Source organism: Aspergillus foveolatus (genome assembly GCF_047715535.1).
Source record: "Aspergillus foveolatus strain CBS 279.81 unplaced genomic scaffold BDW70scaffold_23, whole genome shotgun sequence".
NCBI lineage: Eukaryota > Fungi > Ascomycota > Eurotiomycetes > Eurotiales > Aspergillaceae > Aspergillus > Aspergillus foveolatus.
Genome location: NW_027396087.1, coordinates 168,989 through 183,502, shown reverse-complemented (window position 1 = coordinate 183,502; position 14,514 = coordinate 168,989). Strand labels below are relative to the sequence as shown.

At 49.4% G+C, this 14,514-nt stretch overlaps 4 protein-coding genes across 4 annotated transcripts; 3 read left to right on the top strand and 1 right to left on the bottom strand.

Annotated features, from left to right (window-relative positions):
• Positions 1-394: 394 nt before the first annotated feature.
• On the bottom strand, positions 395-1,587 carry BDW70DRAFT_136103 (1-(5-phosphoribosyl)-5- ((5-phosphoribosylamino)methylideneamino)imidazole-4-carboxamide isomerase HIS6). The gene is made up of 3 exons (XM_073736802.1): positions 1,220-1,587; positions 884-1,070; positions 395-804 (listed from the first exon to the last, which is right to left on the bottom strand). Exons 1-3 carry the CDS (start codon positions 1,517-1,519, stop codon positions 521-523), a joined length of 771 nt encoding a protein of 256 aa, XP_073596113.1. The 5' UTR covers positions 1,520-1,587; the 3' UTR covers positions 395-520.
• A 156-nt stretch (positions 1,588-1,743) lies between these two features.
• Positions 1,744-3,258, top strand: BDW70DRAFT_136102 (uncharacterized protein). Its single transcript, XM_073736801.1, has 2 exons — positions 1,744-2,118; positions 2,176-3,258. Exons 1-2 carry the CDS (start codon positions 1,759-1,761, stop codon positions 2,710-2,712), a joined length of 897 nt encoding a protein of 298 aa, XP_073596112.1. The 5' UTR covers positions 1,744-1,758; the 3' UTR covers positions 2,713-3,258.
• A 5,048-nt stretch (positions 3,259-8,306) lies between these two features.
• steA (sexual development transcription factor SteA) lies at positions 8,307-11,185 on the top strand. The gene is made up of 6 exons (XM_073744155.1): positions 8,307-8,581; positions 8,707-8,839; positions 8,891-8,990; positions 9,047-10,570; positions 10,673-10,756; positions 10,811-11,185. The coding sequence occupies exons 2-6, from the start codon at positions 8,716-8,718 to the stop codon at positions 11,055-11,057; spliced, it is 2,079 nt and encodes a 692-aa protein (XP_073596111.1). The 5' UTR covers positions 8,307-8,581; positions 8,707-8,715; the 3' UTR covers positions 11,058-11,185.
• Positions 11,186-11,862: 677 nt separating this feature from the next.
• On the top strand, positions 11,863-14,472 carry BDW70DRAFT_136093 (putative sucrose transporter). Its single transcript, XM_073736800.1, has 4 exons — positions 11,863-12,325; positions 12,415-12,454; positions 12,507-12,828; positions 12,878-14,472. The coding sequence occupies exons 1-4, from the start codon at positions 12,147-12,149 to the stop codon at positions 14,230-14,232; spliced, it is 1,896 nt and encodes a 631-aa protein (XP_073596110.1). The 5' UTR covers positions 11,863-12,146; the 3' UTR covers positions 14,233-14,472.
• Positions 14,473-14,514: the final 42 nt, after the last annotated feature.

Genomic DNA, 14,514 nt, shown 5'->3' with positions numbered 1-14,514 from the left:
TTGGCATTTACTTCGGCATACAGTGTGACTGGAATGTCTAATTCGGGGTACGCGATTTCCGGCTTGGGGCTGCAGGGAGACGGCCGCGCGAGCTTTACTGCTGCTTGAATATTGCTTATTCAATGTATGTGCTCGCTAGATGACGTCCGTGGACGTCTCTAAAGTCGCAGGTAGCGTTAAAGTGCCGCCATCAAGTGTCTGCAGTTCTCTTTCCCCTCCGATCTAGAAGCGTCTTTATGAATGACAGCTGGTATGCTCTTATATTGAACGCATGAATATATATATATATATATTGGCAATTTCGCCATAATAACGCGCGAAATAACGCCGCAAATTTGACCCCCATATATCCTTTATATGTATGTATGTATGTATTATGTGTTCTTCTGGAAAAGCCAGAATCACCCACCTCTGGTAAGACATCAAGAACCAAAATACAAAACAAATTCCGCCCAGCCTATTTCTATGCGAACACAAACACCTCTTTATACAAAACCGGAAACATGGCTGCTAAATCAACTCAGTGCTCGTTATTCCACTTTACGCACTCGTCGAAGGTGACCCCTGAGCCCCCAAAAATATCCAGCGCACTCCCTATTGTCAAATCAACCTTACCTCCACTACTTAGATGCACCTTCTCCAGGTCCTTCAGACTCCGCGCTCCGCCGGCATACGTTACCGGTATCGAACACCACTGCGCAAGCTTTGAAACCAGCTCCTCATCAATTCCCTGCTGCAGGCCTTCGACGTCCGCAGCGTGGATAAGGAACTCTGAACAATATGGTTCGAGGAGAGAAATGGATTCTGGTACGGTCAGTGCGCTGACTTCTCAAAAGCCTCCATGATGAAGCTTTGTCAGAATGGAGGAAATCAATCCGCTTACCTTGGTTGATCTCCATCTCTGTGATAGTCTGCCAGCGGTTCATGGCCACAAACCACGTGTCGCCCTTTCGCCGACAGCTCAGGTCAAGGACTAGTTTTGACTTGTCGCCGCCTAGGGCAGCAAGGACAGACTGCAGTCGTTCCAGAGAGAATCGACCCTCTGGAAAGAGGAATGATGTGATGATTACCTGTGTATACTAGTTAATGAAGATCGTGACGGACTGGGAGGTAAGAAGCCAATGTAGCATCGGTATTGCCAAATAGCTAGCTTCCCTGCTCGCTGGCGTTGAATAAATCTGACACTAACATGCCGGACTAGCTAAGCAGTTAAGCTCACCTTCTCAGCACCTTGCTCTATCCAATATTGTGCATTCTCATCTGTGATCCCCCCTGCAACCTGCAGCCCCCCGGGCCATGTCCTCAGCGCTTCCTTTGCTGCGTCGTCATTACCGGGACCTAGCTTCACGACATGACCACCCCGGAGGTTATGTTGCTTGTAGAGTTCCGCAAAGTGGCTTGCTGGAAGTTTGGAAACGTAATTTGTCTTCAGATCCGATTCAACGTTGCTTAAAGTGCCGCCAACAATCTGCTTGACTTGCCCAGAGTGGAGGTCGATACAGGGTCGAAATTTGCTCATTGTTGACTCTTTCGCCCTTTTCTGTAGTCCAGATCGTTGTTTGATAATGGTTGACCGTTCAATTGCAATCTTGTCTCTAGTGAGGGGCTGTGACTTCGAACATACTTCAAGACCCTCTTAAGGACTTTATCTTATCACACGTGACTTTATCTACCTTGGAAAAGTTGACCACCGCCTTTTCTCCAATTCAGCGTTTCACTACAGCGGAGACAGGACGGTTGGTTCTTTTATTTTCAAAGATGGTTGGCAAACGGAAAAGAGATACCTCAGAAGTATCGGGATCTGAAAAGGGCGGTAGCCGACAGGAGACGCCAGCTGCGACCGAATCAAACGCTCAAGATCTATTCCGCAAATTCTTCGAAGCTCAGTTCCAGCCTTTAGAGGTCAAAAGGGTCAACACTGCCAATAATGAAACTGATTCAGAATACACCGACAACGAGTATAATGGTCATAGTCAAGAAGATGAATCCGCATCCGAGTCTGAATGGAGTGGCATTGAAGAGCGGGAAGAAAACACCGCTGTTGAGGTAGTTGAGTATCAGGCTCCTTCTCGCAGTACTGGAGACCTGATGGACAAGAAAGCTCGAAAGGCGTTTATGGTAAGTGTGGGTTGGATTATGCGCGTATTGATCCACGCTGATTTTTTATCCTAAAAGACCGCAAAGCCGCCATCTTTATCTATGGACTTAAACCCTACTACGGACAGCTCGAAGAAAGCCAAGAACGACGAAGATGACAAAGATATCGAATCGCTCAACTTGAAGAACGACCTCGCACTCCAGCGACTTCTGAAAGAGTCTCATCTGTTGGAGTCAGCTTCAGATCTCGCGCCGACAGGCAAGAATCGACACAAGGCACTCGATTTGAGAATGCAGGAGCTTGGAGCTAAGAACTCGCTTTACCATCAGAAGAACATGCCATCGTCAATACGAAAGGGCATCAAAGCTAAGGCTGTTTCAAAGGAAGATAAGCGTCGGCGGGAGGCTCGAGAGAACGGGATCATCCTTGAGAAGCCCGCGCCCAAGAAACAGATTAGCAATGGGCGACGGGAACGAGGAGTTGGAGGCCCATCTATCGGAAAGTTTGCAGGTGGAACTCTGAATCTCAGCAGTCGGGACGTCGCTCACGTCCAAGGACCACGGAGAGGGGGTGGAAAGTCGAGAGGCCGCGGCAAGACCAGAGGCCGTCGCTAAAGACTTCAGTCCGCTCTCTGGTGATTGGTTTACGCTGTATTCTGGGAACCAGTGCTCCATTATACACTGTATGCTGGTTTGAGTCGCCCTAATTGCTTTACGTGAGTCAGTGCAGCTTCGCCTGAGTTATCTCTTCTTTTCCCGGATGAGGCAACCGATGGTTCATCCCCACCAGCAGTTTCACGTCTCAGTCTGTAACCAGGCGTGCTGACCTTGAGCGATAACGCATTGAAGCGTCCTTGTTCAGAGCTTTTTCTGGGGCCGCCTGAGCTCGAATTCGATCAGTGATCAACTAGCCCACGCTGATGCCAAGCCGAACTCTGGTACCTGGAAAACGGAACCTGAAACCTTAGCTTTTCCACGTTGGGTCTATCGTAGCTGGAGTCGAGAGGCTCGTCCTAGACTCATTATGGTATAGCGTCAACTCATGAAGCCTACCGTTCCTGAAAGGGCCAAACCTCCGAAGGCGCTAAGGTTTGAGAAATCAGTGCTGGGTCGGGCGACATGCTTTCCCATCCCTGCTTCGAAATTAATCGTTGTTTGAAGTGGACATGCGGTAGTCTTAGTCTTCTGACCGGTCTTCATAAAGTTTTGACAGTGATCTAATGCCAGGCCTAGACATGGGTATTGACCAGCAAGTTTCCTGTTCCTTTGTCTTCTCACTTCCCCTTGTCCGATGAACGCTAAGAGCCTGTCGCTGTGGGGAAGTTTGATGAATATAGCACGTATTTTGGCAAGACAAACCGCTCTGGGATTCTCAAATGCTTAGTTTTGAATTTTCGCTCTCCAGACGACGGTACTAGTCACGCACCAGGCCTAAGCTGTCACAGAGCAACCACCCCAACCTAGCTAGGAGCGTGGAGCACCCTTTTCCCCTCACACACTCTGCAGTCCACCATTTGTGATATTGCCTAGCAGGAAAGACGAAGTGAAGAAGTCGCTTATGACCGCCGGCATCAATAATGGCGCCTTACTGTCTATTTCAGAAATTCTCCGCCATAACCCAGTAGTTTCGTGCACCCATCCAGGAACTAGGGTGAATCGAGAGTCAAAGCTCCAGTTGAGCCACCCACGTACAGATTGAGTTGGATAAGAGAGTGTATCCGGAATTCCAGACTCTCCACATCACCTTTCCCAACGTGTATGACGGTGCACTACCTAATCCTGCGGCTTAAGCAATTATTCCATCGAGTACCATGCCGCATCCAGCAGAAGATTGTTCCCTAGTGCTGACGGAGCAAGCAGGATAGGCCGTGGATCAACGCAGCGAGTTCCTGCCTTAGCAAGGGACTCGGGCTTGCAAGAAGGATTCACAGACGGTGCGTCAGCGTTGGTTGACTGGTATAGTCTCTTCGACCCCGGTAGTTGCATACATACGAAGTCAATATTACTGGGTAAGAATCATCATGGGAAGGGGTCTGCGTAATAGTCACTCTTAGTGTCCTATCGCGTACTTGGCGCTTCCTTCAGAACGTGTTTTTGGGACTAGATCACTTTACGAGACACTTTTCAGAGCAACACTCTTTGGTACTCCATAATAGTGAGGAATTAAGTCTCAACTTTACCGGTGATCATACTCCAAACTCTGGCGATCAAAGTTGGTGCGGCGACCGGGTTTCTAGGCAATCCGAGCATCCCGTACGGAATACTGAGAAAGGAGATTTTTTCATAATAGTGGATTGTTCGATTCACTCGGAAAGTCGGAACGAACCCAGTCGCCATGCTGGAGAGTAGTAGCATTAAGCGAAAGCTCCAACCACAATAATTCGAAGTTTCGGTCGTATTCTTGGAAGCAAAGCTGTCGTGGAAACCTCCAGAAACGAGTTCCCAGGAAGGCCAACACTCCCGGAGGACGACCGGCATTGGTATTATTTACTAAATGTTTTCAGAATCACAATGATGCCAGGGTCTGCCATCAAGGGCCGAGGTATACTGTACTTGCTGCAAGATTGACAGTCGGATACGACTTCCTGACAGCCTCCTCGCATGACCCCATGGCTCATGCACGTTCAGGCACGTTCAGGTGCAGTAGTTGCCGTGTGTGAATGTGTACTCGCTACGGAGTGTGACTTCTGGCCCTGCGGAGGTGAAAGAAATCTTCGAGAACTAAAGAGACGAGGGAAGTGGGGACGGGAAAAAAGAGGTGCATAGCTAGCGGCGGGTACCGTGGAGGATATAATGCCATTGTCTATTGATAGCGATGGTCCTCCAAGGCGGGATACGAAGTCGTCTCTAGAACGTCGTTGGGATGTTCTAGATGTTTCAGCCAGGGCGATCAAACTTAGTTTTGTGCACGGCCAATTGTTTCGAGCTGTGATATTCCAAATATTCCCCACCGGGCTCGCATAGGACGTCGAGGATGAAGAAAACATACTCCGTTAGCGAAAGCGATAGAGCGAGTCAGACAGCAGACTAAGCGACTCGTAAAGCTGAGCTTGGTTCGTCCATGCATGACGCCCCTGAAAGTAAACAAAGCGGAGTAGGTAGATACGAAGCAATTCTTCTCTGTTGGCAACTTCAACTGGAAATGAGTTATACCAGCGCAATAAAGACTTGCTAAGAGCCAAGCACTAAAAACAAGCAATATCGGGGCGAGTATCCGTAACCCTCTGATGATGTCAATAATTCGCTGGGCAGATCCTCGGAGAATTGAATATGGAGAAGTCCCGAAATTATGCTTTTGCGGTTCCGACTCTCACGAGAGGCTCAGATCTCGCCCTGCTCCTTCCTCTTGACCCTCATTTCCACTTCAGCTCCAATTTCTAGTGTACTGCCGAGTTACGTACAAAGCCCAAGATAACCTTTCCAAGCCCCAGCCACCGGGAATACTAACGTCGAACAAGGCTATCAGCCCCGAAGACACTACGAACCACGAAAGTTTAAATATGTAGATAATAATGATGTCCTATCAAAATAGGAAGGCTATAGAAAGTGCTCGGACTGAAGATGATGGGTTCTCTAGCTAGAGATTGAGTTTGCCTGATTCTCAGGAGTTTCCTGACAGTTCGGTGCCACTCAGAATAGATAATGGCAAGGTGCTAGATGGCCTCTATGCCCGCACATGCAGCGCCTGGCACTGCCTGCGAAAACTATGCGGGAGATCCTGTTTAGCCGCCGAGAAATATCAATCTGCATGCAGATTGGTGATGAATCAACTCTTTTGCTTCACACTGTACCCGTGAGACTGGTCAATTTAACGGCTATCGTCATCACAGTACCTCTGGTGATTAGGAGAAGCAACGCCTCTAAGCAAAGGGGTTCCAGTATACAGACCATCAGAGTAATTAACATTTTAACGTCTTCAGGGCTGAGCCGGGAAGCGCAGATCCCACCTGGGGAGGTGATCTGTTTCGCGAAAATTCAGATTCATCACATTTGTTTCTGATCTAAGGAGATCTCGAAGGGTCCGAGTCCTGCAATGGTATTTGACGGTCGAGCTATATCAGATCTGAGATGTGTAACAGATTAACAGCCGTTAACATTCGTGACTGTTGCAAGCCCTCCGTTAATCCGGCGGCGTCAGAAGCACACAAAAGTCAAGTAGTGACCGCAGCGGTCACAGTGATAATGTAGGATGAGTCTATTTTTAGTCTTCTCGAGCGTAGCCATGAAGACAGCTCGAGTCAGACTATGCGGTCCCGGGACGAAGACAAGCATACTTTGGATTACGGCCGCCCGTAAGAGCCCTCCTCAAGTTCTCGCCACGGTATTGAGCAAGCAGCCGTTCGTGCAACAGCGTCCTTTTTACTGCTTTGACAGAGGTGGTCCAGATCTCGGCTCCGAGTTTGCGAGGCCTGATAACGGCACTTTAAGAGCGCTGTATACATGCTACACGGCAGTGCTCATGCCATATCGAGTAAGAGAAGGCAGTCGTGGATATCACGGATCGGAGGATTTCTCAAGGATCGAATAGCCGGGTGAGCAGATGACCCATCGTCGGTGGATATAGACAGGGCGGCAGGGCATGAAGGAGAGCCTGGACAGGGGCCACCACGAAGAGCGGGAGCGTCATTGGGCAAAGGTAAGCGCTCAACACAAAGCTGAAACAAGGGGCAAATACTTCACGACTGTTTCTGGCGCCAGTTTGATGATGTTTGCTCTGCCTTGGCATGTTCGGCTCCACCAGAGCTCGACTCCTGACTCGCACTCACATTCTTGGCACTCGGCTTGGGTGACCTGACTTCCAGGCTGACAACTGACATAAGACAGTACGGAGTGGTAGCAGCTGTACTACTCCTCGGTCCCGGGTGGCCCTCACTGCCTGGACTTGGACAAATCTCTTGTAGTATGTTCTGTGTTTTGGAAAAGTATCTGTCTAGGTGTTGAGAATGCAATCGCCCTCCCGGCTTGAGCAGAGCTTACCACTGAGTTACAAGAGTATATGGCCTTACCAGTTGGTGGGCCGGGCGCGGGCCTGAGGGGATGCTCTTAAGGGGTAGGTGCGGTTGTCGATCCGGCGGTCTTCCAGTACCGCGTTACGATTTCTAACGGTCATGATGATTATTGCTATCAAGGTCTGGCGAATTCTCAAGTATTCCGAAATGGCATGTAATTTCCGCAAGATCTGTGATTATACCTCGTTTACTCGTTCCAGATAATATTTTCGCGCTCTTAATATTGGGTGCTCTATTTTATTCTTTCAGAATTCGCTTTTTACAGTGGCCCTTGCGACTTGAACGCTTAAAGACTCGAAGGGAGGCCGCGCTTCTCCAGTCCGTTCTCTGTGGGCTGGACGGAGTATAGCTTCAAGCTATGTTCGTGGGTAGTCTAACCCAACAAGGAGGAGCATCCGACAGTAACTCAGATACTCAGTGTGCTAGACTGTTAGCTTGTTCAGTCAACAGATCTGCTCACTACTCTCAAATCAGAAATGACTTCAGTCGCTGTCTCCTCGATGGATCCGGGAGGAGGCCCCACTACCTCTGTGATCCGTTGATGTATGTGACAAAGTCTTACGCGAGTATCTTACTATAGCAGCCAAATCCCAGTATTTTTGGAGAGGACCTGGTATGGCCATGTATCGGTCCCTAGCGCTGTCTCCGCTTTTCCTTGCTCCAGAGTCCAGTCTCTAGCCTGACGCAGGCCAGGACGGCCTCTTTTTGCGCTGTCGGTGCGCCTCTGGTAGCCCAGCCTCTGCAGTAGTGGCCAGGTGACCGGGCCAGTCAGAAAGAAAGCGAAAGTCGAACCGAACCGACTGAAGATGCGATCCATCGTCTCCGTGGCATTTGCCTCTCCCTGAACTCTTCTTTTTGGTTCGGACCCCTCAGCAATCACCCGGACTGGCTGGTTCAGAATACCATAATCATTCATTATTATTTATTTTATTTTTATTTATCCTTTCCGCATTATTATTAGCACCTGTGCTAGTCCCAAATAATAATAACAAGGCTTATTATTATTCCTCTCGTCCCCCAGGCTTCCAAACCGACGCTCTCTCGACACTCTGAAAAAGCAAGTCTTCCTTCATCCTGACCATCTTTCTTCATCTCTTTCTTTTCCCTTCCCCCTCCCCCTCCCCCTATCGCGATTCACCTATAGCTATTCTCCCTTCCTTCGTTTTATTCAATTTTCGCCGTGCGAGCTCTTCAAAGAGAACTGAAAACGGGCTGGCCCAGTTCATTCTCCCTCCTTTCACTTGTCCTTTTGTCGCTGCTCTTTGCCGACGACCTCTCGGCCAGCGTCAGTCTCTAACAATCTTCTGCAGGAGGCTGGTTCCTCGGATTGTGTTTGAATATAGCCTCTTCTGCTCCCACCCGCGATCGTTGTTTCTATACAACACCTTATCGCCATATAAAACGTATCCCGTTTCACCTAATATTAACCTGTCTTTCGCTGTTCTTTTAAAAACGACTTACGGAGGAATCCTGACGTATGTGTTATCTTGCGTTACTCGGTCCAGCCATCCGCAAAGCAGCGATCTGCCATCGTTGGCTACGCTCGCATAGTGGATGGTCCCATGCTCGAACCTGGCTTCTGACGCTTCTAATCCTCTAGGTCACGAATATGTACTCTCAGCACGGCGCCCCGATGGCGCCTCCGCAGAAGCCAGAGACGTTTATGCTTTCGAATGAAGCACAACAGAGCCTGCCTCATGATGCACAGGTCGCACTTCAACAAGTTGATAATCGTAAGAGGGCTCTTCTATAGCTCGCACCATATCCGACTAACTGTGATCAAGTGAAATACTTCCTTCTCTCAGCGCCAGTGGACTGGCAGCCAGACCAGCTCATCCGGAGATTCCTTCTCCCGACTGGTGATTATATCTCATGTGTACTTTGGTTAGTACTCTGTTGGACATATACCACTGAAAATCCAATTAACCACTCTACAATAGGAGCAATTTGTTCCACATCTCAGGTACCGATATCGTTCGGTGCCTGGCATTCAGATTCCAAGCCTTTGGCCGTCCTGTCAAGAATTCGAAAAAATTTGAGGAGGGCATTTTTTCTGATTTGCGAAACCTGAAAGCTGGGACCGATGCTACGCTCGAGGAACCGAAAAGCCCGTTCCTTGATTTCCTTTACAAGAACAATTGCATCCGAACTCAGAAGAAGCAGAAGGTCTTCTATTGGTACAGTGTGCCTCATGACAGGCTGTTTCTCGATGCGTTGGAGCGAGATCTAAAAAGGGAGAAGATGGGCCAGGAGGCCACCACTGTCGCAGTCAGCGAACCTGCTTTGTCTTTTGAGTTTGATTCGTCCCAGTCGCTGTACGAGCAACTCACGAAGGCACAACAAGCGAATTCATCCTCGTTTGCTGCACACGCAAGTACGACATATGGCCAATCTGCATCCCCAGTCGTTCGGACCGTTGACGCAATGCCTCCTCCTCAGATGGCTCCCCAGATGGCTCCGCCATCGATTCCCCTTCTCACGGACGAATCGGCCAATTCCCAGATGTACACAACGATCCCAATGCCGAACCCGATCCCTCAGAACCTTATTAAGCGCGAGGCGGATTATGGGGCTATCCAGTACGACCGAAACGGCATGCCCATTGCTCGCATCCACCAGCGCCATTCTTCAATGCCGACATTCGTCGAGTACTCGCCGGCGCCGTCCTTCGTCTCTTCCCAATATGAAGATTACAGCAACCGCGGCTTATCCTTCGAGCCTGTTACACCACCGCAACATAGCTCTCATATTGGACCAGAACCTGCTTACATTGCCAACGAAGACACGGGCTTGTACACTGCGATTCCGGAGATGTCCACTGGATCTGGTTTCAACCCCATGATGCACCTACCGCCGTCTAACCTCGCAAGCGCGCATTTTCCTACCCCAGCGAGAACTTTCCATTCCAATGTTTATTCGGTCTTAGAAGGATCCCCTACATATAAGCAACGCCGGCGTCGATCGTCCATCCCGCCCGGCGCTGCCAATCCTGTCACTACCGGCACTCACTCGCCTGCTCCTGCTCTATCATACGCGGCTCATAAGCCCAGTGATTTGCGACGCTCCGTTTCCAGCTCGGTTGCCCCCGGGGATACGGATGACTCACGTCATGAGTCGTTGCATCGCTCTGTTAATAGTACCTATACTGCAGCTCTTCCTCAAAAGAACCTGATGCATGAAATGTCGCGTAACGGCACACCCCTTTCCAGTGTGGGTGAACGCCGCGAACAAAGCTCCATACCCCTTACGCAAGCGGAAGATCTGCCAGCTCTCCCAGCGAATGGAACCGTGGAATCAGGTGCTCCCAACGGTGTCGGACATAAGAGCGACCGTTATGCAACTGGACCCGTCCGCCGCGCGCGAAGTGCTACCATGATGGAACTTGGCCCTTACCCGCAGAAGTCTCATTCGTGCCCCATCCCTTCGTGCGGGCGACTCTTCAAGAGATTAGAACATCTGAAACGGTGAGTTGTTGCCTCGCTATCCTACTGGTTTACATTGCCCACAACATATGCATGTTGGCTTGTCATAATTTCTCTAGCCGCCCGCTGACTTTTAGCTTCCAGGCATGTGAGGACTCACACTCAGGAGCGACCATATCCTTGCCCCTATTGCAACAAGGCTTTTTCGAGGTCTGATAACTTGGCTCAGTAAGTCACCATCCCTCTTGATGTCGGTTTCAGTCTTCTTACAAGACATTATAGACATCGCCGCATTCACGAGGCTCAGCAAGACGGGCAGCCACTAGTCCACGAGGACGATTTGGAAAATGATGACAACGAGTCTGTTTCTCATGACGAGGATGAGTCCCCGTCTGAATCTGTTCACCCCGCTGTTCCGGGTGTTCACGGAATGACCTCTATGCCATCATCCGTCGCTCTGCAATCCACAATGGGGACAATGATGGGATCTCACATGATTGCACCCCAACTCTTGCAACAGCAAATATAGTGGGTTGGTGATATTCGCACGCCGTGGCTGATTTTTCGGTGTTCTAATAAGGGTTTGTTACATTATATGGTACCTAATTTTTTTGCGGTTCTCCTAAGGGTTTCATGTCCTGTTGGGTGTTTTGTTTGCAACATACTATCAATGGCCGGGCAGCTATCGCGGCCTTGCGTCGGCGCCACTGCCACTTCACCCTCAGTCTGTGGTTCTCGGTGCAGACCCGGTATTGTTTCTATGGGTTCTATATTTGGGTTGTGACATGTGCATTGGCCCATGTCATAGGGTTTTAACGCTTAATCTTTGTGTTCCTTGTGTACGTTTTTGTTTTATCTGCTTTTTGTCTCCCAGTTCATTTGTTCAAGGGTCTCCAGAAGTCTCGGGTTGGCGTGCATTGAACAGGACATGGAGGGAACAAGAGCAGAAGACACCACGACATGCAGGCTTTGATAAGCAAATATTCAGCTTGTTGGCGACCATGAGACTATTGAAAGACTTTTCGGGCCAGAGAAGCCTGGGGCTTCTCGCTGAAATGCTGGTTTGTTTTGCGCTTGATAGACATTTCTCCGATTTACGAAGTTTTCATGTGTGAAAGGCGGGATTGATCTGGTCGTGTATATACATAGTAACAAATCAAGTTATAAATTGGTATTATTTGTTTTGTGCATTCAGAGCGAAGCCATTTCCAATAAAATACGAGATCCTCTCTGAATGCTAGGGAGGGTCACGCTGGCTTCAAGGTTCATGTCACGTGTATGACGTTTGTCAGAAGACATCATCGCTGGGCTTCATTGTCTTTCAATCAGCACCGCTTCTGTCTGATGCTTGTGGCCTGCTCAAATTCAACCAGATTATCTCCGTTATTGGCTTTTGTTTAGACTGAAAAATCATACATTCGAGCACATCTATGCTTGCTCAATATACATTCCTTTGATTAGCTTCCAGCCCTCCACGCTACGCGCTCCACCTGGACTAGGGAGAACTAAGTTTAATGCATTAGCTTGCATTTTTCGACTTCGGCCTTTGGTATACGGTCTCTGGATCCCAGTTTATCGTTAGTCTTGCCACAAGTTGGCAAAGGGTATTTCGTCGAGTATGGCAGCAACTGACCGAGCTGTCAACGAGACATCCCCTTTGGTGGGAGCACGAACTACGGACGATGCTGACGTGGACTCGGTGACCTTCGTGAACGGCTCTGGCAGTGAGGCTCCTCACGAAATGCCAGACACAAAGACCAGCTGGTATCTGCTTATCTTAACCCTGAGTATTGGCGGGTACGAAATCCATTTCCATCTTGACGGTGGCAAATAATCCTATGTGACTATTGACCCTTGCAGCGGTCAGAGCTGATGTGATATTCTAGGCTACAAGTTGTGTGGTCAGTCGAGCTGTCGAGTGGCTCGGTAAGTGCGATGGTCAACGTCGTTGGGGGATAGCTGCTGACCTGCGATGTAGCCCTACCTTCTATCCCTGGGTATGAGCAAAGCTCTTCTTGCCTTTGTATGGATTGCAGGTCCAATAACTGGGACCTTGGTGCAGCCCTACATTGGAATTCGCAGTGACAATTGTCGCATATCTTGGGGTAAAAGAAAGCCCTTTATGATAGTTGGAGGCGCAGTTACGATTGTGACTCTTCTCAGCCTTGCTTGGGTTAAAGAGGTCGTAGGAGGGATTTTCGTGCTTTTTGGCGGAGATCCCAAGTCAGAGGGGGCCAATATAGTGATCGGGATTGCGGCCACCATGATGATGTGGTGTTTAGATTTCGCAATAAATACTGGTATGTTTTTTTACTGTCTGGAAACTCTCCGATTTAACGCGTGATACAGTGCAAGCCGGAATTCGGTGCTTTATTGTGGACAATGCACCCGCGCACCAGCAGGAGTCTGCAAATGCTTGGGCCAGCCGGATGACTGGCGTGGGAAATATCATTGGGTATATTTTTGGGTATATCAATCTACCAAAGTTATTCCCATACCTGGGGAACACGCGATTTCAGATTCTTTGTGCTTTGGCATCAATATCCCTCGCTGTGACGCTTTTGGTCAGCTGCTCGTACATCCAGGAGCGTGATCCCCGCCTTGATGGGCCCCCGCCATCAGGAAGCATGGGCGTTGTGGGCTTCTTCAAGCAAGTCTTCAAATCAATTAAACACCTGCCGCCTCAAGCCGCCAAGGTCTGCGAAGTGCAGATTGCTGCATGGATAGCGTGGTTTCCATTTCTCTTTTACGCAACAACCTACATTGGTCAACTCTACGTCAACCCAATATTCGAAAAAAATCCGGGTCTTTCGGACTCTGATATCGACAAAGCGTGGGAAGATGCGACAAGGGTGGGAACATTGGCTCTTCTTATATACGCATTGGTCTCGTTTGTTGCTAATATAACCCTGCCTATTTTCGTTGTCCCGACATATAAACCTGTCCTTTCTAGTGACTCCAGCGAAGTGGACATTCGACAAGAAGCAGAGCCGTGTCTGAGAGTCGAGAGGCAATCGAGCTCGGATATCGAAGTAGGGCTTGTCGCGGAACTTCACCCAGAAGTCTTGCGCGACAAGGCACGGGGCTCAGCGGAAAGCATGTCGTGGTTGTCGAAGCTGCAGATTCCCGGTCTTACCTTGCGCCGAACTTGGCTTCTGTCGCAGATCCTGTTTGCCTTGTGCATGTTTAGCACATTCTTCATCACCTCGGTTACTGCTGCAACGGTAGTAGTTGGCCTAATCGGTATACCCTGGGCTTTGTCCCTATGGGCACCGTTTGCTCTGATCTCTGCTGAGGTGGCGACTTTAGAAGAACAGCGCCGAACCCGACGTCAGCGGTCAGAATTGACGACCTTTGATGGGCGGTTGTCACCTCAAATTGATCGCGATGCAGCTGATGATAGTGATGATGATGATGATGATGACAATGACGCAGAGACCGGCTCTTCAAGGTCCCCTAAAACACCGGAAGACGAGAACTCGGCACAGGCGGGTATCGTCTTGGGGCTTCATAATGTAGCCGTGTCTGCGCCACAGGTTCTATCGAGCTTGATATGCAGTGCTATATTTAGGGCATCCCAGAAACCACGGGGGGAGCCGTACGATGAAAGTGTGGGATGGGTCTTGCGATTCGGTGGATGTGCTGCACTCCTTGCGGCTTGGTTGACGAGCCGACTTTCGGAGGGGACGCTGAGGAAGAGATAGATATCTATAGCTATATTTTTGAGAAATGCCATATTCATGGCTGCCTACATACCTGAGTTTATTAATGTCGAGGCTAGGATCTGTCTTGGGATATAGCACACTGGAGCTCAAAATTTCAACAAGTTCCACCCATCGATCCACCCTTTTAATAAAAAGAACCGTTTCAGCCCTATTGGTCGTAACACGTTCCGAGATCAGGCCGATTCGATATCGGAAACGGAGATACAAACCTCAATACCAGACAATAGTGGAATAGCGAGTCGGCAGTAGCGGGGTGGTACG